Source organism: Medicago sativa, chromosome 6 (genome assembly GCF_051527215.1).
Source record: "Medicago sativa cultivar Bolivia chromosome 6, Bolivia_mono, whole genome shotgun sequence".
NCBI lineage: Eukaryota > Viridiplantae > Streptophyta > Magnoliopsida > Fabales > Fabaceae > Medicago > Medicago sativa.
In genome coordinates, this window is record NC_140754.1 from 6594389 (window position 1) to 6619145 (window position 24757).

At 29.9% G+C, this 24757-nt stretch overlaps 1 protein-coding gene across 1 annotated transcript; it reads right to left on the reverse strand.

Moving 5' to 3' along the window:
* Positions 1-2198: 2198 nt before the first annotated feature.
* On the reverse strand, positions 2199-6679 carry LOC146912408 (receptor-like cytoplasmic kinase 176). Its single transcript, XM_085720481.1, has 6 exons — positions 6613-6679; positions 4832-5124; positions 4245-4380; positions 3722-3861; positions 3518-3641; positions 2199-2752 (listed from the first exon to the last, which is right to left on the reverse strand). Exons 1-6 carry the CDS (start codon positions 6677-6679, stop codon positions 2199-2201), a joined length of 1314 nt encoding a protein of 437 aa, XP_085576607.1.
* Between the last annotated feature and the right edge of the window lie 18078 nt (positions 6680-24757).

Genomic DNA, 24757 nt, shown 5'->3' on the forward strand with positions numbered 1-24757 from the left:
GTATATTAGTATAAAAATACGGTCAAAGTATGTCAAGTCAAAAGTGTAAATTGTCAAACAGGTCATTTAATAAGGGACGGAGGGAGTATAATGTTAGACAAAAGTAAATCAAGGACACACTAAAAATATAAAATAGGTGAGCATCCCGGCATTTAGAGTTTGACGGATCAACCTATATGAGATTTTTTTTTTACATATTTACATTCACTCCATCAATTCTCATAACAATTATCTTCTGGAAAAAATTAGATGAAAAACAAATGGATATGGTATCCAAATTTGGTGTCGCTAGCGTGAAAAAATCACCGACAACACGAAGTTACATAAGTTATCATAGTTAAACAAAAAAGGTAAATATAGAATTAATTTTTTGATTATTTTTAAATAACTAAAAGGCATAATTAAGACTTTGTGAGTGTGCCTAAGAAATCTATATTTGCTCTTATGATCATGTAAGATAAACCTATAATTACAAGGATCTCTAATCCTAACAAGTGGAGGGTTTTGACTAGAAAAGATGAGTGTAGTTTTGAAAAGTGAAAGTAGTTGAGGACACTGGTTCGAACGGTGGTAAACTGTTAGGATTTCGCCTCAGAGAGTCTCATCTAAAGAGTGAGACTCAAAAGTCAAAAACCATCTCCTAAATACATTTTGTCATATTTTTTCAATTCTATGCATTAATTTTGTGCGTTGATTCCAAAGACTTATCTCTTAAATATATTTATCTTTGACCAATGGAATGACTTAAAAGCAAGTGTATATTACCAAAAAGCATTAAAATATAATATTTTTTTAAATATTATGCATTAATTGTTTGCGCGGATTTACTAAACTTCTCTTTTAAATGTAGTTTTTCATTTACCAATGCAGTGACATTAATGTATATGTATATTACCAATGCAGTGACAATATGTTGAGTCTTTGGGAATGGGTGCACGCAATTAATGCAAATTGTCGAAAAAATATGTAGTCTTTAAGGTAACCTTGATAATATACGCATTCATTAATGTAATTGCATTGGAAATGAGAAACCACATATAAGAAAGAAGAATAGTTTTATCGATGCACTGTCATTATTTTATGTATCTTACCAAAGTTGATTTCAAATCGATATACTCCATCCATCTCAAATTATTTAAGAAAAAACTCATTTGATTTATCCTAAATTTTAAGAGGAAAAAAAAACCAATATTTATGAAATTAAATGCTAATGTCTATTTGAAATCTATTTTTCCTTTAAATTTTTAAATTTCATATAGTCGTGCATATGTTTTTTGTTTTTGATGGAGTCGTGCATATGTTCCTTCAATGACATTCTTAATTCTTAAACCAATTTGAATAACTGTTTGCTTGAAATTTCAATTTCTAATATCCTATTCTAATTTGATTGGTCAAAGAATAAAAATGCAATGTACTAATTAAAATAGGTAACAACATTCTTAACTTATCTATGAAAAAAAAAATCATAATAACAATATATCAATTAAATTTTGAAAGTAATATTATACTAAAAAATTATATAATTTTATCGCACACATAATTTACCCATGCCTAGACATTTGGTGTCACCTAATAGGCTACTCTTTTTTTAACACTCCAGCAATCATTCACATAACTTTTTTGTTTTCTAATCATCATTGAAGCCAACCAAACACAAGTATTATATGCAAGCCTCCAATTCCCTCTCTTAGCTCAAATGCTAGAGGAAAGTGTCTATGCAAATGAGCCTTCAAATTTGGAAATCAAACATGTTGCAGAATTTTTCATTATTTTCTATACAAATTTTGAAAAATAATAAAAACAATGTGGTATTTTGATAAAATATAGATAAAAACAAAAGATTCATACTTTCTGAAATCAAACAATCACTTGGGTTTTGAATATAATTATTGTAACCACTCAATAACAAGAATTAAGAGATATAACAAGAAAACCAATTAAGAATTTGTTACAATTCATAACATTGAGTCTTAAATTCAAATAGACCAATATGATGAAGCAATCAAACCTCCATCAACCTAAAAATTTGTCCCATGATTCATAATTTACAAAAATGATGACAAAGGCCTACAAAAGCCTATACATTTTGATCAACAAACCATGAAAGATAATAGAAGTTTTGGCTTAAAAAGCCACCCTTAAACTATATACAATCTCAATTGTTTAAGAGAAGATTGAAAAGCATCACATACCGCAGCTCATAGATTTCCACCACGAGGAGGAATCGGTGAAAGTAAAGGAGGAGTAAAGTTCAATGGTGAACCTTGAAATCGAGCTGGAGTTGATGGAGTTGAAGCTGAAGATGATGAACCAATTGTAGGACCGTATTTATTAGCACCGCTGCCGCCACCAACATGTCTAGAGGAATTTGAAGAGGAAGCGCCATCATGCAAGACCTTAAACGATAATGGCGATGGCATTGGTGAGCAAGGAATATCATTGTTGTAATCAATGATAGTTTTGAGCTCCTTGACAACTTCACTCATTAAAGGCCTTGCTCTTTTATCACGGTAAACACATTGCGCAACTATCTTCATTGCTTTGTAGGCTCCCCTTTTTGAATATTGTTCTTGAAATCTCGGATCCATCACTTCACAGAACCCTCCTCCAGGTTTTTTTAAGAAGGGTTTTACCCATTCAATCAAGGTTTGTTCATTCTGCGGCCTTTTCCGATCAATGGCTTTCCTTCCGGTTAACATCTCCAGAAGAACCACGCCAAAGCTATAGACATCACTCTTGGAACTAAGGTGCCCTATAAGAACATTTAACAATATTATGTTAGATAGTTCCATCTTGCATAAGATCTCAAATAATAGAGAATAAACTAGTATCATAAACATTACAACTATGGGTACGCGTGAAAATAGTTTAATGCTTATATGAAAATAATTTATGCAAAAAAAAATACATGTCATATGAAAATAATTTAACCAGGTTTTCTCTTTAATACTGAAATAACTTGTACACTAATAATGAATTGGTTCAAGTGGTAAGAGATTTAAACTCCTTAAACAGGTGGTCATAAGTTCGATCTTTGGCTTGTGTGTGAAGAGAAGGACGAGAAAACTCACTTTATAAAGGTTTTAGAGGTCTATGCAACCGTATCACAACCACAATTGCAGTTGCATCGACATATTTACCTATATTTTGTCGCAATATTAAATTTTGCATCATAACTACAACCGCAATTAGGATCATGGTTAATTTATTGATTAAGGTATTAGTATTTTAGATGTGTGAGAAACAAGTCAGATCAGGATCGGCCCAACGATAAGGCTACCTAAGTCCTTGTTCTAGGTCTACCAACAAAAAAATAATTTTTTGTTAGATTTTGTAAACTAAAAGGTCTCGTATATGCAGACAAAACAAGCCTCATGTATTAAAACTTATTTTAGGCCTCGCTTATTATTCAAAATTATCGAACCGGCCCTTAGTTAGACTCAAGAATCATACCATTAACCCTAGCAACGAATGAAATGGAAGAAATGATGATATATAATTATTTGAATGTACTAACCTGTCATGACATATTCAGGATCAGCATACCCTTGAGTTCCTATTACTTGTGTTGACACATGTGTTTTGTCTCCCGTTGGACCATCCTTAGCAAGTCCAAAGTCAGAAAGTTTTGCATTATATTCCTGAGATAGAAAATAAATTAAGATAGAAGGAATCATAAAATTAGGGTTTTGATAGAAAATGATACATTAATTTCACTTACCGAATCCAATAGGATATTAGAAGTTTTGAAATCTCTATATATGATTGGCTTCTCAGCTTCCTCATGCAGAAATGCAAGACCTTTTGCAGCACCAAGCATAATTTTCAGTCTCTTAGCCCATGTAAGGGGTACAGATCGTCCTGCAAAAATACAACATTATTACTTTAATTTTCTATTATAAAGGGTCTTGAATATAGTTCTAATAGATTATCATGATGAAATTAGGTATAGTAGTTCTCATTATATTCATTTATTTAGGGCACTAAAAATGGAAATCAAACAAAGATCAAGTATAAGACATTTATAATCTTGGTATCTTATTGTATATTTTGAAGTATCTATCACATATTTATATGTTGTTCAAATATCTATCATATATTTTTCCCATAAAAATAAGTATGCACTTTTAAACATTTAACAAAATACTATATCAAGTTCAAATTGTACACTAATTAAGACAATAGATATGTCTTGAAAGGCAATAACACATATATCTTGAAGCAATTAAAATTGAAAAACTTACTCTTAAATAGATGATTTTCCAAACTTCCTTTTGGCATGAACTCATAAACAAGAAGCCTATTTTCATCTTCAATGCAGTAACCAACAAGTCTAACCAGATTTGGATGCTGAAGAGCACCAAGATGATTAATTTCAGCCTGCAACATATATGACACATTCAAAAGATAAAGTTTTCACTCAAATCATAAATCAAATAATGCAAATAAATTATCAACATACCATTATTAGAAAGAAAAAAAATTGAATTACGGATATAATAGTTAGTGGTAAAAAATTATATTAATAGATCTCTAGCCCTCAACGATGACATTAGAGAAGAATTTATTATTTTCATCGCTAATTCTACGTACATTTTTAATATAAAAAACACAATTAGGTTTAACATAATTCTATGAGTTCAATTTTCATGCATTGTTGGTGTAAAATGAATAACACTTTCATCATATCACAATCAATCATATGTGTGACTTTAGACGTAGTTATTCTAAAAGCCAAACATTTATAATTATATGACAATTATGATCGAATGACAATGTAAAAATTATTTATTCCGATGTGTATATGAATTACGTCTAGTAATATACATACCAGCCATTCTTTGTGCCCTTGATTTCCTTCTTTGTTTAAAGTTTTTACAGCAACAGGTACCCCCATTCCAGGTCTTGAAGAAATCCTCCCATTTAGACCTATCCAGCCTTTATACACAGAACCAAATCCACCCTCACCGAGAAAACATTCTGGTGCGAAATGTCCTGTTGCTGACTTAAGTTCTTGGTACGTGAATTGGTTAAGATTGGAATAATAATGTACACCATCGGGAGTTGGTGATCTTGTGTTACTGCTGGTTGAAGAATTTTGAGCACCAACAATGACCTTATCATCTATAAATTTACAAGAAAAAAATATTAGGTCAAACTTAATAAGCAACATATTAATAAAAAAATAAAATTAACAAGCAACATAATAATTTTTTAAAACAAAAGAATTATATCAAAACATAAGTATTAGGAATACCGTTATTAAGAAAAAAAAAAGTATTAGGAATGCCCCCAATCCAATAAAAGAATATCAATCCCGATGAATAAATTAAGAAGTTCTTTTTTTTTTTCCCGCTAAACCAGAAGAAAGGACGGACATCAAAGAGAAGCAAAGACATCCCGATCAGGTTGGCCCCCCTATGATAAACTAAGAAGTTCTTAGATTGCAATGTAGTGTAATATAGTATTTTATATTTTTTACCAAAAGAGGTCGCATATTTTCAATTGCATTCAAAATAAAAGGTGATGTTAGAATCACGTCAAACTAAAATATTTATAATGATGATCAGATGAATCAGACTGTTTGAAAATGAAAATCATGATAAGATTTAAAGAAATAGGGATCTGAGGAGATGTAGCGAAGTGAATATATACTTCTTTGAGTCTTTATTATAAGAAAAAATATATCATTTTTAAGTTCATTATAGACCAGATACATCTGTTACTCGATAAACTTAAAAAGTGATTTTTTTTTTCCTTATGAAAAAGATCAGAGGGGTATTAATTATAATGTAAACACGTAAACTTTTTTTTGAGGGGCAAACACGTAAACTTGTAACCTTAAAAGTGCAAAGTTCAAATCTCCTTAAGTGACATTTTATTTTATTATATTTGTCTCATTCTTCAATTTTTTTAATACTATTAAATAAAAGATTAAATCAAAAGTCTTTTAAAAATATTTGGAAATTAAAGAATTTTGTTCGGTTTCATTGAGAAAGAAAAAAAAATTGTTCAGTCAAAGAAAAAAAGAGTAAAAAGTTTGTGCCATAATATCAGTTACATTGCAATTAAAGTGAAACACAAGAGTCAATCCAAAAATGCATTTTATCACTATATATTTTAATTGTTTTTTATAAAATAATCTTTTTAAAATTAAAAATTGTTTCTCTCTTAATTTACAATTTTAATTTCAACTCTTGGAATATTTTATTATACAAAAATAAAAGTGATGAAGAAGAAAGGTAAAGGTAGACTGAAACCCTTGAATCCCTAATTTTGAAGTCAATCACATTTCTTTATATGTTTTTTCACCATCAAACATCAAAACAACAATTGTAACCCTAGGTTCAAATCATGCTTATATTGTTTTGCCCGATCTCAGTCTCCAATCAATTCTTAAACATTAGATTAATCTAACGCTTGAGATTTTGGTGGAGCCGAATAGATAATCCAATTTTGTGAAATGTATCGAGCAAATCAATTTGAGTTTTATTTTGTGTAAGGTAATTTTTATAAAATTAGTAAAATGACATAAACTCAAACAAGATTGGTGGAACAAGCTACTAGTAGGAAAAAAAAAAAATATTATACCATTTTGTGTGTGCTTGCCACGAGATGAGCTTTTGGACATGCAACTAAATAAAAACTTGACCTTCATCCAAAATCCTGAATTTGCCATGTCTTCACTTCACAAATCTATAAATATTCGACACAAAATTCAAAAACAAGAGATGACATTAGATTGATTACATCAAAATGCATACAAGATATTCAACAAAAATATTTGGTCACGGAAAAAATTGTTATGAACACAAAAGGGTAAACGATAATATTTTTAGAGAGAGAGATAGAGAGATTACAAAAGAGATGCAATTTGCAGAAGGGGGTCTATTGATGTGTGATCACTTGAATGAAGAAGGGGGTCTATTGAAGTGAAAATATATAGCCAATATGAAAGTAACTGATGTGGCTTGAGATGAACAAAAACACGTGACACTCCCTTGTTGAGCCTAATAAGTAAGAAAACAAACGAAAGAAATCAGAAAGATCCGAGAAAAACTGAGTTCGATTCCTGCTCATAAAAAACGGATAAATGTTTACGATATATATTATACTTTAAAAAATACAACAAAAGAAGTGTAAAAAATGAATGTATATTATCATAAGAATGAGAGGAAAGGTATGTAAAACTCCCTTTATCTCTGATGCATTTAAATATTGTTTTTTTTATCTTTTTTTACAAAATATTTGTTTATATCACATTATTTCTTATTTAAAATATCAAATAAGTATTGACTATAATTTTCTACTAATATACTCTTATTTGTTATATCTCAACTTTTTATGGTTGGATTATAAGTTTATATCATATAGATTATATGTGTAATTTTTTAAGTAAACCAAACATTATTCAATAGGTTATTGAGACTTACACAAATAAAGAGTTTAAAAGCTTTTATTGAACGCTATAAATATTTAGAGGTCTCAATAGTATATCAAATGATTATGATTTACGCAAAAGTTTACACACATGATCTATATGATATAAACTTACAATTCAATGGTCAACTTAAAAAAAAATATGTTCCGGATAAAATAATATTGAATGGTGTAACATTGATATAAAATTACATCGGTGTAATTGAAAAGTTGTACAGAGATAAAAAGAAATATATTAAAATAATTGTTTTTCCAAACCATAGCCGTCACCATTTTTCTTCTTCTTGATCTATCGAAGAGGAGTGATTTAGGGTCAATTCTGACCCAAAATCACCCCTCCAAATTGTTTTATCTTCTTTTTTTTGGTTAAATAAATGATTTCGTTGGTTTTTCTGATTTCATTTTCTTTGCACAAATATGTTTGTTTTGATTTCCCGTCTTTTTGTGGTGTGTTTTTTATTTTATGTCTTAGTGCGATGTTTATTTGAATTAGGTTGAAAGATTAGATTTGAGTATGTGCATAACCAATCAATGATTTTGACGTCGTCAACATTGTAGATCCAGAGACATGAGTATTCTAGAGACTTGAATATAATCATATTTTTAGGCATAAGTACTCTCCCGATTTATGCTATTAAGATTGTTGTGAGTTTGTTCGCAGATTTATCTTTTTTGTTTTTAATGACTTTAAATTTGTATTGTATTGATATATTCTATCAATTTTAATGAGTGAATATCGTTTATATTTTTCAAAAACATTACATTGGTGTAATTTAATCTCTCATTATATATATATATATATATATATATATATATATATATATATATATATATATGTGTATATATATATATATATATATGTGTGTGTGTGTGTGTGTGTGTGTATATATATATATATATATATATATATATATATATATTCTATGATAGAAACTTTCATTACAACGATCAAATTTAAAAAGTATGTATCGAATAAAATATTTTAAATAATGAAACATTTTTTTTAAGGCAAATAGTCTAACATTGTTGAATTTTGAATTTTAGTAATTAAATGTGGCAAAAAAAAAGGCAAACAGAAAACTAAAATGTGAGGAACAACATAAATGTTGAGAGAGAAGAAAAAAGTGAGTGTAGAAACAATTTGATAAAGCAAATATGCTATTAACTCACAATAAATTGGTCCAAGTAGTAAGTAATTTGGACTTCTAAAGAAAATACTTTCTCCGTTCCAAATTATATGTCGGTTTGAGAAAAAAAATTGTTCTAAATTATTTGTCGTTTTACAATATCAATGAAATATTAATGTTATTTTTTTCTATTATATCCTTAACTATTTATTACTCTTTTATTTTAATTCTTTAGTTTATCTTTCTCATATCATTTACAACGACAACTTTGTAGAACAACTCATAATATCTCTTTTCCATACAAAAATAATTATATTTCTTAATACGTGTGAAATGACCAAAACGTCATACTCCTTACCTATTTATTGGTTTATCAATAATTATTGGTTTATCAATAATACCCTTACCTATTTATTGAAGAAAGAGAAATAATAGAATGAAATAATGAACGAGTAAGGGTATTATAGAAAAAATACAAAGAATTTCATCAGAAATGACAACATTTATTTGATTCCTTGGTATGTGTAATTTCTTCAAATTGGACAAGTATTGTGAAACGGAGGGAGTATAATTTAGGACAGAGAGAGTAGTTAAAAGTTTGATCAAATGAAAAAAAAACTTGGTTGAGAGTGGTAGAGAGTGGAGAATTTGTATGCACCATATATTCATTTTTTTTGTGTGTCAGGGGTTCGAACCTCGACCTTACATATAATTATGCATTGTCCTTACCAACTAAGTTAAACTCACGAAGACACACCATATATTCTTTGACAAAGCTTAGTTACTACCAGCAACAGTGGAAACTTAACACCTATAAAGAGGTAAAAATAAAGCAAATTTGCTATCAAACCTATACGCGTAAGGATTATTTGTGGTCAAGGTAAGAATATTTAATTTAGTGAGAGGAATACACTTTACCTAGACTTTTTTTCTTTTCAAAAATGAATGAAGAGATATATTATTATTAATGAAAGTGACACTATTTAGTCTCTCTAAGGTTAGCTTAATTGGTAAGGATATTATATATAGTATGCATGTATCGAGGTTATAACTTTGGATATCTCTCCTATTCATCTTTATGAGGAGAATTTATAGTCAATAAACTATTTGAAAAAAAATAAAAATAAAGTGACTTTACTGAATTCACAAAGAAAAAGTGATATTAATTATATATATAGACATCTAAACCCATTTTTATATGTTAATCCTCCGATTACCAGAGAAAAGAGACTATGGTGATCCGAAGTTCGGCAGTGAGGTAAATATAGTTTGTCCAATAATTGTTCCACTTACGAATCGAACTCGGATTATCTGGAACGATTTGTCCTTTGGTAAAACTCATCTAAATACATTTTTTTTTTCAAAAAATTTGGGCATGAAAAAATAATATTAATATAATGGCAACAGTAATAGTCATTTTACAATTGTCTTAGGATTGTCCCCATGAGCTTAAATCAGTTGATAAAGATAATGCATAATATATGCAAGGTCCGGGGTTCGAATCTCGGACACAAAAAAAAAAAAAAAAACAATTGTCTTAGGATTGATTTGAACTTGCGTGAAAGTAAAGGTGAGATATGAACTATATCAAGTGACACCTCTAGGAAATTTGAACACCTTTAATTGATACAATTAATTAATTATGTTATATCTATTCTATACTATATATAAAGAAAATTCATGGTTTTTTCACTTCCAATTATAACCTTAAACAAATTGTTTTAAGAATGTTATATTTTTGGTATCATTTAAAAAGATAAGATTTTATTTGTTGCTATCGTTTAAAAAGATAGTATAGTTTATTACAATATAAAAGAGAAATATCTATACCTTTTCAATCAAAATCAAAATAATTTTATTCAAATCAAAATTGAATAAAGAATATATTTATGCTATATCACAAGAAAAAATTACAAAATTTTTTTTTTATTAAATGTTCAATGTATTTACTTGGTTTTTACCCTTGACAAATTATAAGTTTTAATTGAAAATAAGAAAATGTAATTCAAAAGTTTGTTTTTAATATTTGTATTAGATATATTTTTTATATTACTAGCAACTTATTTATTTGTAATATTAATAATGGTGCCACTATTGACTATTTATAATATTTATTTGTATTAGACTCATCAATTTGGAATATTGACTGGACACAACTCGGTCCCCTTTGTCAATTGGTCCCTTTTGTTAGTGATTCAGTTATGTGTTTGACGGATGTGTGGGAGGATGGTAGGTGGAACTTGCAAGGACTTGTCACTATGATACCTACCGATATTGTTCAATATATTCGTCAGCTTCTAGCTCCCAATAACTTGGATGTACGACTTCTAGATGCGTGGACTTGGAGGCATGCAAAGAAAGGTGTATATACTTGCTCTAGTGGATACTATTTGCTTCTTCAACAAAATAGAGATTGGAATGTGAATTGTAACATGAGTTGGCTTTGGCGCCTTAAAGTACCAGCAAAACTCCAGTACTTTTTATGGCTTTGTTTTCATAATGCTCTCCCTATTAATGCCCGTCGGCATCATTGCAACATGGTAGCTTCTCCAAGCTGCAGCCATTGCTCTTCACCCATAGAGGATATTCTTCATTGTCTATGTGATTGCCCGCACTCTAGAGAGCTTTGGCTCCGCTTGAATATGGAGCACTATAATAATTTTTTCTCTGAATTTGATGTCAAGTTATGGCTTGATGAGATGACAAAGGGTACTTCTGCTATTTTGTTTTGGTGTTGGAGAAACAATACCATTTTTGAGGATCAACATTGGGGTAAATCTAAACCTGGTTCTTTTTATACCCCTAAGAAAATTCTTTTTACCCACGGAAAAAAGTTTTTGGGGAAAAAAGAAGCAAATTTAATTTTCGTATTAAGGTATTGATTGAGAGAGGGCCACATTTTCTTCTTCAATTTTTACTTTTTTTCGTTCTTTCAGAGAAACAACATAGTAGAAAGGTGTGAAGATAAAATTGAAAAATAAAGGGACAAAATCAGGTTTTATTTATCTAACCTTTTCTTATTTAGTTTTAATTATAATCTTTTTATTTGTTTAGTTTAATTGTTTTCTATTTTTGGTGGATCTTATTTGTTTTTATACTTGTGTTTATTTTGAAACGCTCGTTATTTTGTTTTAGAGTAATGTCAACTCAAAAATTTGAATCGAGATGCTCAAAACTAAGAAAAAAGGAAAGTGTTGGTGCTTTAATTGAATCACAAAAGGGAGCTTTTGATAAATTTATCAAGACAAAAAAAAATAGTAAATTTGAAAATTCAGGTGATTGTTCATTGAATGATCAAGTTAACAATGTAGAAACTAACAATAAAGAAATAGAAATAGACGTAAATGATGAAAATAACAATTTATTAGTAGAAGAAATGGATTGGCTTTAATATCAATTGAAATAGAAATATTAAATCGTAGACATTTTTTTAATTACTAATAACTTAAAAAGCGGGTAAAAAAACTTTAAAAAGCCTCATTTTAGAATTCGCCTTAGGCCTTCAAATGTGTTGGACCGGCCCTGGATATGATGCAATTTAAGTGGGTCAGATCCAATTGGAGCGCTAGATAAAATTTTATGATTTTTTAGGCACGTACTTGCATTGCATAGCTAAGAAAATTTTACCATGCACCTTACGATTATACCTTTAACCCTACAAAAGTTCAATTTTAACCCATTTGTCTTTTGACTTCATCTCCACAAAACATTTCAGGCACATAAAATTTTCCGACATTGAATAAAATTTTCCATTAAAGCTTGAAGTTTGTTTTTCCAATAGCCAAAAATATGGACCAGAATAGTTTTGGAAAGATTTCAAGAAGTAGCTATATTGCAGTGTTGGCTATCCATCTCCATCCAACGAACCCCGCCACCACGCATATCCACCACCGTTTTATGTAAAACACAACCACCGTCACCTTTGCCTCTTCCACCACTTCTCCTTCTTCCACTATTTTTCATCCGAATTTAGATCTAAAGTGTCAATTCCAAACCAAAATATGCATGCAAACCAAAATGTTTTTAATGTATCAACCAATCCTTATTTAACTACGATGTTTTTTTAAGATGAACTAAAATGTTCTCTATTGATACAAATTTCTTGAAGTACCACTTGGTTTAATTTTTTCTTAGTCTTTTTTCCTTTTAAATGGACTATATGCATGCAAACCAAACTTGGAATCTTCGACTGCAAACCATGCCACTCGTATTAAACCATAAAACTTACACTGGTGTAATTTTCCTTCTTTATGCATTCCTTGTATCCAGGGGCGGATCTGGGATTGTCTCTTTGGTGTGACTAAATTTTATTCACATCAAAAGTTTTAAATCACTATACTGGACTCAATGATGAAACACATTGTAAAAGTTTAGTATTTGCTTCATCAAATTTTTTATTTAACCCTTTTCAATTCAAATATAGTCGATTAAAGGAAATAAGAAAGTAATTCATAAGTAAGAAATATTTTATCAAATGATTTTATAAAGAAAATTGTTAATTTTTTTTGTTGGTGAAAGAAAGTTGTTAATTTAATATAATTAGAGAATTTTTTTAAATCAATTTAGCATTATTTACTTATTTAATACCGGGCCGTTATGAATAAAAGAGCTCAAACTAATAAATTGGACCAAAGTAGCCAATTATTCTGCTCAACAGTACAGAACCCTAACATTTCATTCAGCTGCTCCCTGCCTCTTACGGCAACAACACTGCTCATCTTCTTCTTCTTTCCACTTTCAGAAAATCCACAAATAGTGGGATTAGGATGTTTGCACAAAATCAGCAACAACATTGCTCTTCTTCTCCTTCTTGTTTACTCTTTTGTAGAGATACACTCAAAAATTTGGAAATTCTAAAATATTAACTATAAGGTATAACATGAAGAAAAAAATGGAGGAAAATCTGGTGTGGCAATAGCCACACTAACATGCATGTTACATAAATCCTTACTAGATAACATTGCAGGGGCGGATCCAGACATTTAGTATACATGGGGCTAAAATTTTGAAGAAACAATAATGGAAATTATATCAAAAATAGGAAGAGTTTTTTCTATCATGTGCAAATTTGCATATTTTAAGAAATTTAAAATGGTAAGTTTGTCTTATAACTTGTGTATTTTATATTAAAGCTATGCTATTTCAAGGGAAATAATTTATCACGAGTGGTTTGTGAATTGCTTTGAACCGTTGGATTTTGCATTTGATGGAATACATGGGGTTTACAAAGTAAAGAGGTGGAGGGAAGATAAGTAACAGGCAAGCATCGTGATTTGTTGGGATAAAAAAATTTGTTGGAAGTAGCAATTCCGTTTATATTAAATATATAACTTTTTAATAAAAAATTGGTGTTTTTTTACTGAAAAGTTACTTTCTTTGCGTATACGGTGCATTTATATCAGACACATCAATATTATGCTTATTGCAAATTTTAATAACTTTAGGTATAAGTTCTTCTCATCTCTCATTCCTCATTTCTTATAATTATTTTTTGGTATCATTAACAAGTGACAAAGCATTCAAAAGATCTTAATTTGAACATGTGTTTTATTTATTAAAAAAAAAAGGAAAATTTCATGTGGAGCTTTAGGGACATTGCTCTCAAATGCATCCGCCCCTGGATAACATCACAACCCACAAAATATACTTAGCATCCTTTTGGATGATTCAACTCCTAACTAACTAACTAAGTTAAAACTCTATCTTGAATTGCCACATGAATAGGTTAAGTACTATTCCCTCCGTTTCTTTTTAATTGTCACTTTTACAGAATTTTTTTGTTCCTATTTAACTGTCACTTTCAAAGTTCAATGTAACATTACATTTTGTTTTATCAATATTACCCTTAGATATTTATTGTGGAGAGAGAAACATATGAAATGAAATATTAAATTAATAAGGCCATTATAATAAATGTAAAAACAATTGTATCAAAAGTAGTAACATTTATTGATTGTCTTGGTTTGTGTAAAATGTCAAAAAGTGACAATTAAAAAGGAACGGAGGTAGTATTTTGTGGGAATGGATTGTCTCCGGTTAAGTATATCTCCAGTTTTCTCCTGTGCAATCTCAGCCTTTCATTTTTTTTAAAGAGAGATCAACGGCTACAATAAAAATAATTAAATGAGATAGATTTTGTCTCTTTCCTTTCACAGATTCCTCACCTATCCCTTCATCACAAACCATTTTTCTGCTCCTTCTCCCATTCCTTTTCCTTCTTCCATCTCTATTTCCCCTTTTCCTTACATCCTTCCTTCTCCCATTCTCTATGTAAATTTTCCGATATTGTTTAAGATGGCTTTCCATTTATTATTATTATTCAAATTAATCAACTGAATTTTAGATATTCAGTAAAGAGAAGCAACAAGAAAGAAATCAATTAATTAGATTAATAAGAAAAGGGAAGCAAACTGAAATTTAACACAGGAGCAATTATACACAGAGAATGGGAGAACGAGGGAAGAGGGACAATAGGCAAGGGTTGCCGCTACTTCAACCACAACATCCCTCTCCCGTCGCGAATCCCGGTTGGCTGGTGTGGTGATCATATTCATGGAGTTTCAAATCGCAGGGATGGATCTTGTGAACAAGTAGGATTGATCGACAAAACTGGGGATAGCCAAATCGAAAAAAACTTTGTCATTTAATTAAAACTGAGTTTATGAGCAAAAAAGAAGAAAAATGGAGACGGCCAAAACGAAATGAAATGGAGTAGGAAAACAGGAATTAGCTAAAACAATATCTCATTATGTGTTTTATTTTTATCCATTGATTTGTCATTTAATTAAATGAAGGGCTGAGATTTATCCACAGGAGAAAACTGCAGAGAAAACACACAGGAGACAATATGTTCCCGTATTTTGTATTTTTCTCACTTTCTTATAATGAAATCCATTTGTTGTTAAAAAAAACGCTATTCCTCCCGAAAAAAATCATCCCGAGGCCATCCCAAAAAGAGCTTAGCCAATCGAATTTAGTTATTTTTGGAAAACATGGGAGGCATGGCATGCAATTAATGAAAGTTATTATCTTATGTTTGTTATACCCTAATTTTGGACCTAAAAATACTTCCTCAAAATGTTTTTCTATCTTTGATATGTGTCTATTACTCTTGAAGGATTGCCAATTTGCTATTATTTTACACTGATATTTTACCCTGCTTTATCTTCCAGTTTTGCCTCAAAAATCATTTTAAACTGTGGATTTGTCTATGTCTTCTTACATTTAAAACCATCCAAATTTTTTTCTTGCATATCAAGTCATTTTGAAGTTGTCTCTGATCAATTGCATGTTTCTCTGCACTTTATTTCAATATTATTTGCAAAATTCATAACAAGGGGGTATTTTAGTCATTTCATGTGTCCAACTTCATTTTAATCCCTGAAAATTGTCCTTGAGTCATTTCAAGTTGTTTGTATAAGTCCTTGATTTAATTCATGTCAAAATCCATTTTAAAAAATTGCATCTGAGACATTTTGAGTCAGTTTAGTCCTAAAGGGCATTTTAGTCATTTCCAGTGTTAAAACTTTGTTTAATCTCTAAAAATTGTCTCTGAGTCTTTTCAATTGGTCTGAATAAACTTTTGTTTCTATTCCATGTTAAAATCCATTTCAAAAATTGCATCTGAGTCATTTTGAGTCAGTTTAGTCCCTAGGGGCATTTTGGTCATTTCACATGAAATTTTGACAGAGAGAGGTTACTTTAAAGTACCTCATTTAGTAGTTGGTTCATTTTAGTCCTTTTTGTGTTTTTTAGTTGTTTCACTTTACGTTTATTTCAAAATTACCAAATTTAACCAAATTTTATTATTTTTATTTTAGCCCCTACTTTCCTTTTATTTTCATTCTAGTCCTTTTGTTATTTTTCTTTTTAGTCCTTCAATTTCTAATAATGGCGCTTTAGTCCTTTTTCCCATTTTTATTTTCCTTTTAAAATCTTTTTCAATTTACACTTCAGTCCTTTAAGTCTTAAAAATTTGCAGTCCAGTCCCTTTTTTAAAATTGCAGGTCAAACCCAAAGTTTCAGAAATTGCAAAAAGGTCCTCAAGCCTAAGAACTCAGCAAGGCCGAATTACCCAAAGTCCAGGGACATGTGTCACAAACTCACTGGTCAGGGCATCACACTTGTCAGCTATAAATACGACACAGTGTCAACAATTCCAATAATTGAGTGCCAAATCATCACAAACACCAAATTGATCCTCTCTCATCTCATCAAAGATCAAAATCATAACTGTTTCCAGATTCATCAAGAACAGTGAAGAATTCAACGAAACCCAAACTTTCCAGAACTAAAATTCAAAGCCAAATTCCACGTATTCGTGGTGATTCTCAGTGATCCATCAAAGAACCATCATCATCGAATCATTACCTTTGCAATTCGAGTGCGAATTCACCATTGTTAACGGCGAATTCAAGCACGATCGGAGAGGATTTGAGGAGAGAAGAAGAGGATCGAAGAAGAATCAAACCAGTGAAGAAGAAGATGATCGAAGAAGAATCAAACCAGTGAAGAAGAAGAGGAGAAGAACACCGATTTATTTTCGGTTCAACTTACCAGAAGCTTTCACGGATCCTTTCGTTCGAATCTCCAAATCAAATTCAGGTAAACACAAGAAACTTCTTCGTTTTTCATCGCGAAAGCTCAACGAAGGTCCACAAACGTAAATAAACGGTGAATCGAAGTAAGTTAACAAGTTCTGAGACTTGTTCGTTTGAAAAAGATTGGAAAAGATCGAAAAAGTTTTGAAGCCGAACCCTAAAATGTAGATCTACGAAGATTCACCGTTTATTCTTCAAATCTAAGCTCGTATTTGAAATCAGCATGAAAAATAGAGTAGTTTAGGGTTTAAATCCATGTAGATCGGAGAAGATTAGGGTTCCGTCACCGGAATCTTCACCGGCGGTGGTCAAATCCGCCGAAGAAGACGACAGAGTTTTAGAGAGAAGGGAGAGAAGTCTGAGACTTAGAGAGAGAAAGAAAAGAGTGAAATGATTTTAGACCGGTCTGTTATGCTTATAAAGGGATGTGAACCGGACCGGTTCATTTGAACCAGTCTGGTTCACCCCTGAACCCAAGCATTTCCACCGTCAGATTTAGGTTAAGTTTGATCTGGATCAATCCAACGCTCCTGATGCGTTTGGATGATCCAGATCCATTCCCCCTTTGGGCCTGGGCTTATGTGTGCTGTGGATTTCGTTTTTGCTTGCATTTTTACTATTTGAATACTGTGTTCTATTTTTTGCACCCCCTGCTTGCCTAAATTTTTTTGTTAAAAGCCCTAGAAAATTTCCTATATGTTTTTAATGTGTTTCTTGATATTTTTGTGAATGTTTTACATATTAAAAATTGATAAAAAATATACTTGATATCACTTGTGATTTGTTTGTTTTTCTTGTGAATTTTTACTATGTTTTGATATGATATTTTGTCAAATTGATATTGACATTTGATGTGCAATCTTGTGATATGTTTGTCTCTAATTTGGGTCCTTTTTTACTGTTTGTGAATGCAATTTGTTGATTTCTTGTGTTGCAAGTTATGTGGATATTGTTTGTGAAAATTAAATGCCAAATATGTCTAAAGTATATCATGATTCTTGGCTTGAATGTGTTCTTATAATTCTCATATTATTGATTGTGATAAAAACCCTTGAAAATTGTCATGATATGGGAATTATAGGTCATATATTTGTCTTGATATTATGATAAATTTTAGGTATATTTTGCTAAGAGTTTTGTCCCCTTTTTTGTGTTAAGTTTTTGCTACTTTTGTTTAATGTTCCTATTGTTTATAATTTCTATTCCATTATGCCATATTATGTCACTAACCCTCTCAACCATAGTTCATTCATAGCATTCTCATCCCATCTCTCTAGATTTAATTTTCTTGCAATTTACATTTCTTGCAAAGGATTAGGATGTAAAGACCTAGGAATTTTGTAATTTTCTTTATGTTTTTTTTTATTTCTTGCAAGACCATAGCATGTAAACTAGGGCATATGTAAAGGACAATGGACTCTAATGATGTACACCGACACAAGCACCGACACATGCACACATATCACATGGTTACTTTAGATGAATGTTTAGGGAATGTATGCTTTAGATGTATGCTTAGGAATCGCTATACTTAGAAAAATTCTCCTTCCCAAAAAAATGTGAAAAACTTCACTCAAATATTTTTCTAAATAAACCTTGGGATCAAAATCCCATTGAATTTTCCTTTTCTTTTTCTTAAACAAAAATCTTAATGAATTTTAATCATACTTGGATTTCTTTTGCAAAATAACTAATTCCACCTCACATTTTTTCCAAATCTTATGCCCTTGAGGCCTCTCTCTCTCTCTCATCCTTCAAAATTCCATTTTCCAAATTAAATTCAACCAACAAAAACAAAAACATTTTTGGAAGAGAACTACGGTGGATTTGATCCCTTAAAAGGGTACGTAGGCAAGGAACCAATATTCCTTCAATTCAAATAAAATAAAAGTTCAAACATCTTCTTCCCCCTCCAATTCTTCACATAGTAAAACCTTAGGTGTAAATAACACTTTCAAATAGCATTTAAAAATAAAGCGCGCGCGTAGAAAGTAAAGACAGTTCCTATAGGATACTATAGTCGTTATGGGTGCCTAATACCTTCACGTAGCGAAAACAACTCCCGGACCTCGATTCTCAAGGGTTTTTCTTATTTTTCCCTTCCCAAGAAAAAATGAGATATCAAAGGTTAAAAAGGTTCAAACGTAATCAATGTTTGACACCCGAAAAACCAAGATAAAACAATGTTAGTTTTCAATCAAATTCATATTTATCATCTATCATCTTATATTACGTTGTTGTTATTAATAAAACTAGCAACAAACCCGTGCTAAGCACGGGCCCGTGCTCCGCACGGGTTAATTCGAAGTGGGGGGTGCATCAAAGCGCATTGCAATACTATATAAATTGAGAAAATAAGAAGAAAAAAAAACTAATGATAAAGCCGACATTAATAATAAAAGGGCAAATTACTTTGATTTCCCTTGAGATTTTCTTAAATAACACAAGCACCCCTTCTAATTTTCAAACACATCAATCTCCCATCATTTTATCCATTTCAATAACTTTGTAAATATACAATTTAATTTCAGACATTTTGGTTTGTTTGTATCTGTTTTCTCCTTTTACAATTAAGTTAAATGAGATTTTTTTCTTGATTTGTTTGTATTTGTTTTCTCTTTTTAAAATTAAGTTAAATGAGGTTTTTTCCCTCGCAATGGAGAAACTGTAACAACATTTGTTTTTACCACCAAATAGAATCAAACATCGGCAATTACATAAGAGATCAAAGGAGAATATAAAAATGAGAAGAATTTGGGTGGATGGACATTGTAGTTGATCAATGAAAAGAAAACAATCTTCGATTTATCTGTTTTATTACATTAGAGTTTAAAAATTAAACCACCTTGCCTGAGGAACAATAAGTTGAGAAAAATCACCAAGTGAAAAATAGAAAGAAAAAATGGTTGAAAATTAAATGAAGAAGTTAATTGCTCAAAATAAATGAAATTAATAAAGTTTAAACCGTATTATATTATAAGAGACATGCTTGTCAAATTGATAAAAAAAGTATAAGGGAGATGATGTTTAGTTAAACAATAGTGCGGGTTTTTTGTGTTGTTTAAGAAGATCTTAAGGAAGTTAGTGTAATATTATGTAGAGATATTTAAAATAGGAAATATTTCATTATTGATAAAGTTGTTTTTATGAGTCCCGTGTATGAATTGTACAACAATATTATTTAGTGACTCATTTATCATGTTTTCATTGTTTTTTATAGTCATCTTTCTAAAAGATATAATAATTAATAATCTACAACAATAAAAATAATATTTTATAATATGACATGGTGGCCTGCCTTCTTTGATTCTATGTGGTTTTCAAATACGTTGAGATATGCAGGTTTCAAAGTGTCTTTTCTGTCTACACGCCGGTTCTTAAAGCTCGAAAGAGTTTTTATGCTTGTTGATTTGTTTAAGGAGTTCTTGGCACTTGAATTTTGATATTGCGCTCACAGTCTCGCAGAGGTCCACTTTTCATTTTTTTAACCTGGTTTTGCGCCCGTGTATAGGTTCGCTTGTTGATTAGTGAATTTTTGTTACGATAGATTTGGGTCGACCCACTTGGTCTGATTTATTATGTGGTATCCCCATTTTTGTTGTACCTGAGTCATGTCTAATGCCCTCAGTCTCTTTATCTATTTCTTTTTATTTAATTTTTTTGACTAAAAAATAGATTAAAAAAAACAAAGGCAAATTATTTTTTGAAAAAAAAAAAAAGAAAACTTGTAAAAGTGTAATTTTTTGAAAAGTAGGTATATGCATTGTAATAAATATTTTGTAATTTTTTTAACGCTTTAGATATTTAAAAGTTGAATTATAGGAAAATTTGTTTTGATTGGGATTAAAATTAAATTTGTTTGTTCTTTAAAAAAAAATATAAAGTTGGTGTGTTTTATTGAGTGAGTTTATTTTAATTTGTTTTTAAGAGAGAAAAATATGGGGAAGTTGAAGCAAAAACACAAAAGTATATAATTTTGATAATGTGTCAAAAAATTAAGAGGGGGTAAGATTGTATTTTTGATAGACATTAATTTAATGATTAAGAATAGATAAAGAATAGAAGATTGTAATTTTTTTAACTCATGATATTTAGAAGTTGAATTATAGAAACATTTATTTTGATTGAGATTAAGATTAAGTTTGTTTGTTCTTTAAAAAAATTTAAGTTGGTGTGTTTTATCGAGTAAGTTTGTTTTAATTTGTTTTTTGAAAAGAAAAAAATAGGGGGAAGTTGGTGCAAAAGACACAAAAGGATATAATTTTGATGACGTGTCAAAAAATTAAGAAGGGGTAAGATTGTATTTTTGGTAGACATTAAGTTTCATATATAGAAGAGAATAGAAATAGATGTGTTGAGTTTTCTTTTTCGGTAAAAAAGCACTAATTATCATTCACCTCAAAACACAAAAATACAATATCATTATAAATGTATGATAAATTCACACAACTTGTGTAAAATCTCCTGCATTTGGATAACTTAACATTCCATCAATTTCAATTTAAGGTTGATGTTACCAATGCCAAACATACTCATACAAAAGATCATCCTATATTGTCGGTGAAGAAATAAAAGATCATTCCCAAAACTGCCCAATTAAGTAGAAGGTTCATTAAATATATAATAGAGTTGACCATTTGCTTAACCATGTGTTATTTGATCTTCACTAAATAAAAAATTATTAAAATTTATAATTGGAATATCTTCTTTGATACTGTCTTGTTTAACACTTGACACATAACGGTAGTCCTTTTATATATTATTTAGATCTAGATTCTACTTTTCTAAAAAAATTATTTATACAAACACAATACATCTGGCTCTCTCATAACATGCCAAGTTGCTTATAGCTAAATAAGTGTTGCACACTACTATGATTTTCATAATTGTACATAATATAAAAGAATTGAATTCTAAACTTATATTAATTTTTTAAGACTTCATTTTTCTTAAATATACTTACTCTTTGTATTTTTAATCCTTAATTTAGATTGGATAAGAAATATCATAGTAATAAAATATTATGCTGCTTTCAACCTCATTAGAAAAAAGGTCTCTCGTTTCTTTAGGTTAAAACTAACAACAAAATTTCTATCTTTATTCCAGAAGATAAGCAACACAATTTCTTTTGTCTGTAATTTTTTTAGCAACCAATTTTATTAGAAAGGAGAAAGTATAAAGAGTACTTAATCCATAATTCGGAAAAAGTATAATGGATATTTGTCCCGCAGAAAAACCAAACTCTAATTTAAATATTTAAACAAAGAAGAGAGTTTGAGTATCATTCATGACACAAATATATGGTCCTATTTCTTAAAAAAAAAAACCACCTCCAAAATTTAAATGAAGTAGTAAATATCATTAGAAGCTCATGGTATTCAAATATTTTTCGAGACCTCTTCACAGTCAACAACTTTACCTTGAGTAGTATTTTTTTTTTTTTGGTAGAAAGAGTAGTATTTTTGTTAGTTATTACATAGTATTCTAAAAATATGAAAATATGTATTTGTTTGGCAAGAATAATTTTGTGATTTAAAGTGATTCAATAAAATAAACGTAGACAAATGATACGACCAAGTTTCTTTGGCTCATCTTGTCAAAAAAAGTTTCTTTGCCTCATAACATCAAAATAAAATCTTCATAAAAAATCATGAAAGGGAAACCAACTATATTGTTTCGTGTTAATTTATCATTTTGATTTCTTAAAAAAAATAAAATGAAATATTTAATACCGAATCACTATACAAAGTCATTTCAATTCTCCCTCCTTGGTAAATACAACAAAAAAAAATCAATAGTATAAAATTACTGTTTTTTTTAATATAAGTATATTGTTTTTGTATAGAAATATAGAATCAACCATGCATGTAAAAAAAAAAACACCATGCATGTAAATAGTTCAAAACAATTGCATGTCTTCACCCTGTGACATTAATAAATGTGACATGATAAGAAACTGAAGCTGTCACAAACATGTTTTCTTGTTTCCCTGAAATGCCAGTACTGCTAACTATACTGACCTAAATTAAGAAAGACAATTTACTAATTACCATTATCTTGTCTATGAATGTATTTTTTATTTTTTACTTTTTTAAATAACCATACATATTACAACGGTTGCACATGTGTTGGCAAATGGTTATATTAGATTAGATAGGTAACATATTATTTGTTGATAAAAAATATATTTTATTTTGGTATTAATTATTCAGTTTCCAGAAGAAGGAGTCCCAGTAATCTGGAATTCGGCCGAAAGTAAGTTAAATTTGAACAAAGATAATCATTCTCACCAGAAATTAAACACGAATTCTCCTAAACGATTTGTTATAAAAAAAAAAAACTTATTAACCACTTGAACACTAATCTACCTTCTTATTATTAGACATGTACCTATTATTTGTAGATAGAGTGTATATAACTGTTTCTTTGATTAGACCTTCTTCCTACAAGAGCAAATCTCTATAAGAGAGGAGCATTTGAGGTAAAGTATTGAGCCATCTTGTGTGTGGTGTCCGTCCGGTTCGGATCAAAAGGAGTCAGAAGAATATTTGTTTGTTAAGTGTCATTTTACTTGGAGAATTTTATGCTTAAAGAAAGTTTTGTTTCTTCAGCTAGAAAGGGAAGTTGCCGAAAGAGTTGTTGTTGATATGGCATATGGTTTAGGGTTTAGTGTTTAGGAAATCATCCACTGCAAGGAGAGGTGGTAAAAGGGATAAAACACATATCTTGAAAAAATTGGGTTATCCTTATTTATTTTATGAATGGTATGCAAATCCCTTAGATTATATTGGGATATAATGAATTTCTAGGATTTTTTTTTTTTGTGTGTGTAAAGTGTGACTTTTAGTTAATCCCTAATATTTTAGGGTATAGTATCACTTGTACTTATATATGATCGTTTTTGTTGAGTATCACTTATGTATAAGACACTGAAAAAAGGCAAGGTGGCGTCTTATATATTGCTTGTAATCTGAATCGCTGTAGTAGTACTATATATATATTGCTTGTAACACTAAAACCCTAATTTTTATTATAGAAATACAAACAGTACTATAAATGTTCTATAATTGCAGAGGTTAGCATCTCCGACTAAAGTGCATTAAAAAATATCAATCGTGTCCATTATTTTTACTTTCGTTTACTTTAATCTCAATAATAGTTAATCTAACACTCTCGAATAAAAGTTAGTTTTAGTGTTAAAAATCACATTTTTTAGTCTCTGTGACATTTTTTTTTTAGTATTTTAGGGACCGAAAATGTTGACGTAAAATTTTTACAAGGATTAAAAATGTTGATGTAAAATTTTACAGGGACTAAAATTGCTGACGAATTTTTTTAGGGACTAAAAAGTGCGATTTTATTTTGTAGAGATTAAAATAAAATTTTAAATATTTATAGGAACCATTTACTTAATTAACCCTATTATTTTTGTGTCATTCCAAATGTCCCGAATCTCTACAAGTAGATCTTTCATTAAAACTATATTAAGATCTCTTATACTTTTTTTTTTACGTTAACCTTCCGATTTTCAGGAGAAATAAGCATTAGTATTTCGAAGTTGGGCCGAAGTAAGAACAGCTAACAAAAAAA

Bases quoted from the DNA above. Each gene is read 5' to 3' on its own strand.
- LOC146912408 (XM_085720481.1), bottom strand. From the start codon at position 6,679: ATGGCAAATTCAGGATTTTGGATGAAGGTCAAGTTTTTATTTAGTTGC. The intron at 5,125-6,612 runs GTGGCAAGCACA...GTAAATTTATAG, and splicing joins CATGTCCAAAAGCTCATCTC to ATGATAAGGTCATTGTTGGT. The intron at 4,381-4,831 runs GTATGTATATTA...TATATGTTGCAG, and splicing joins AAGGGCACAAAGAATGGCTG to GCTGAAATTAATCATCTTGG.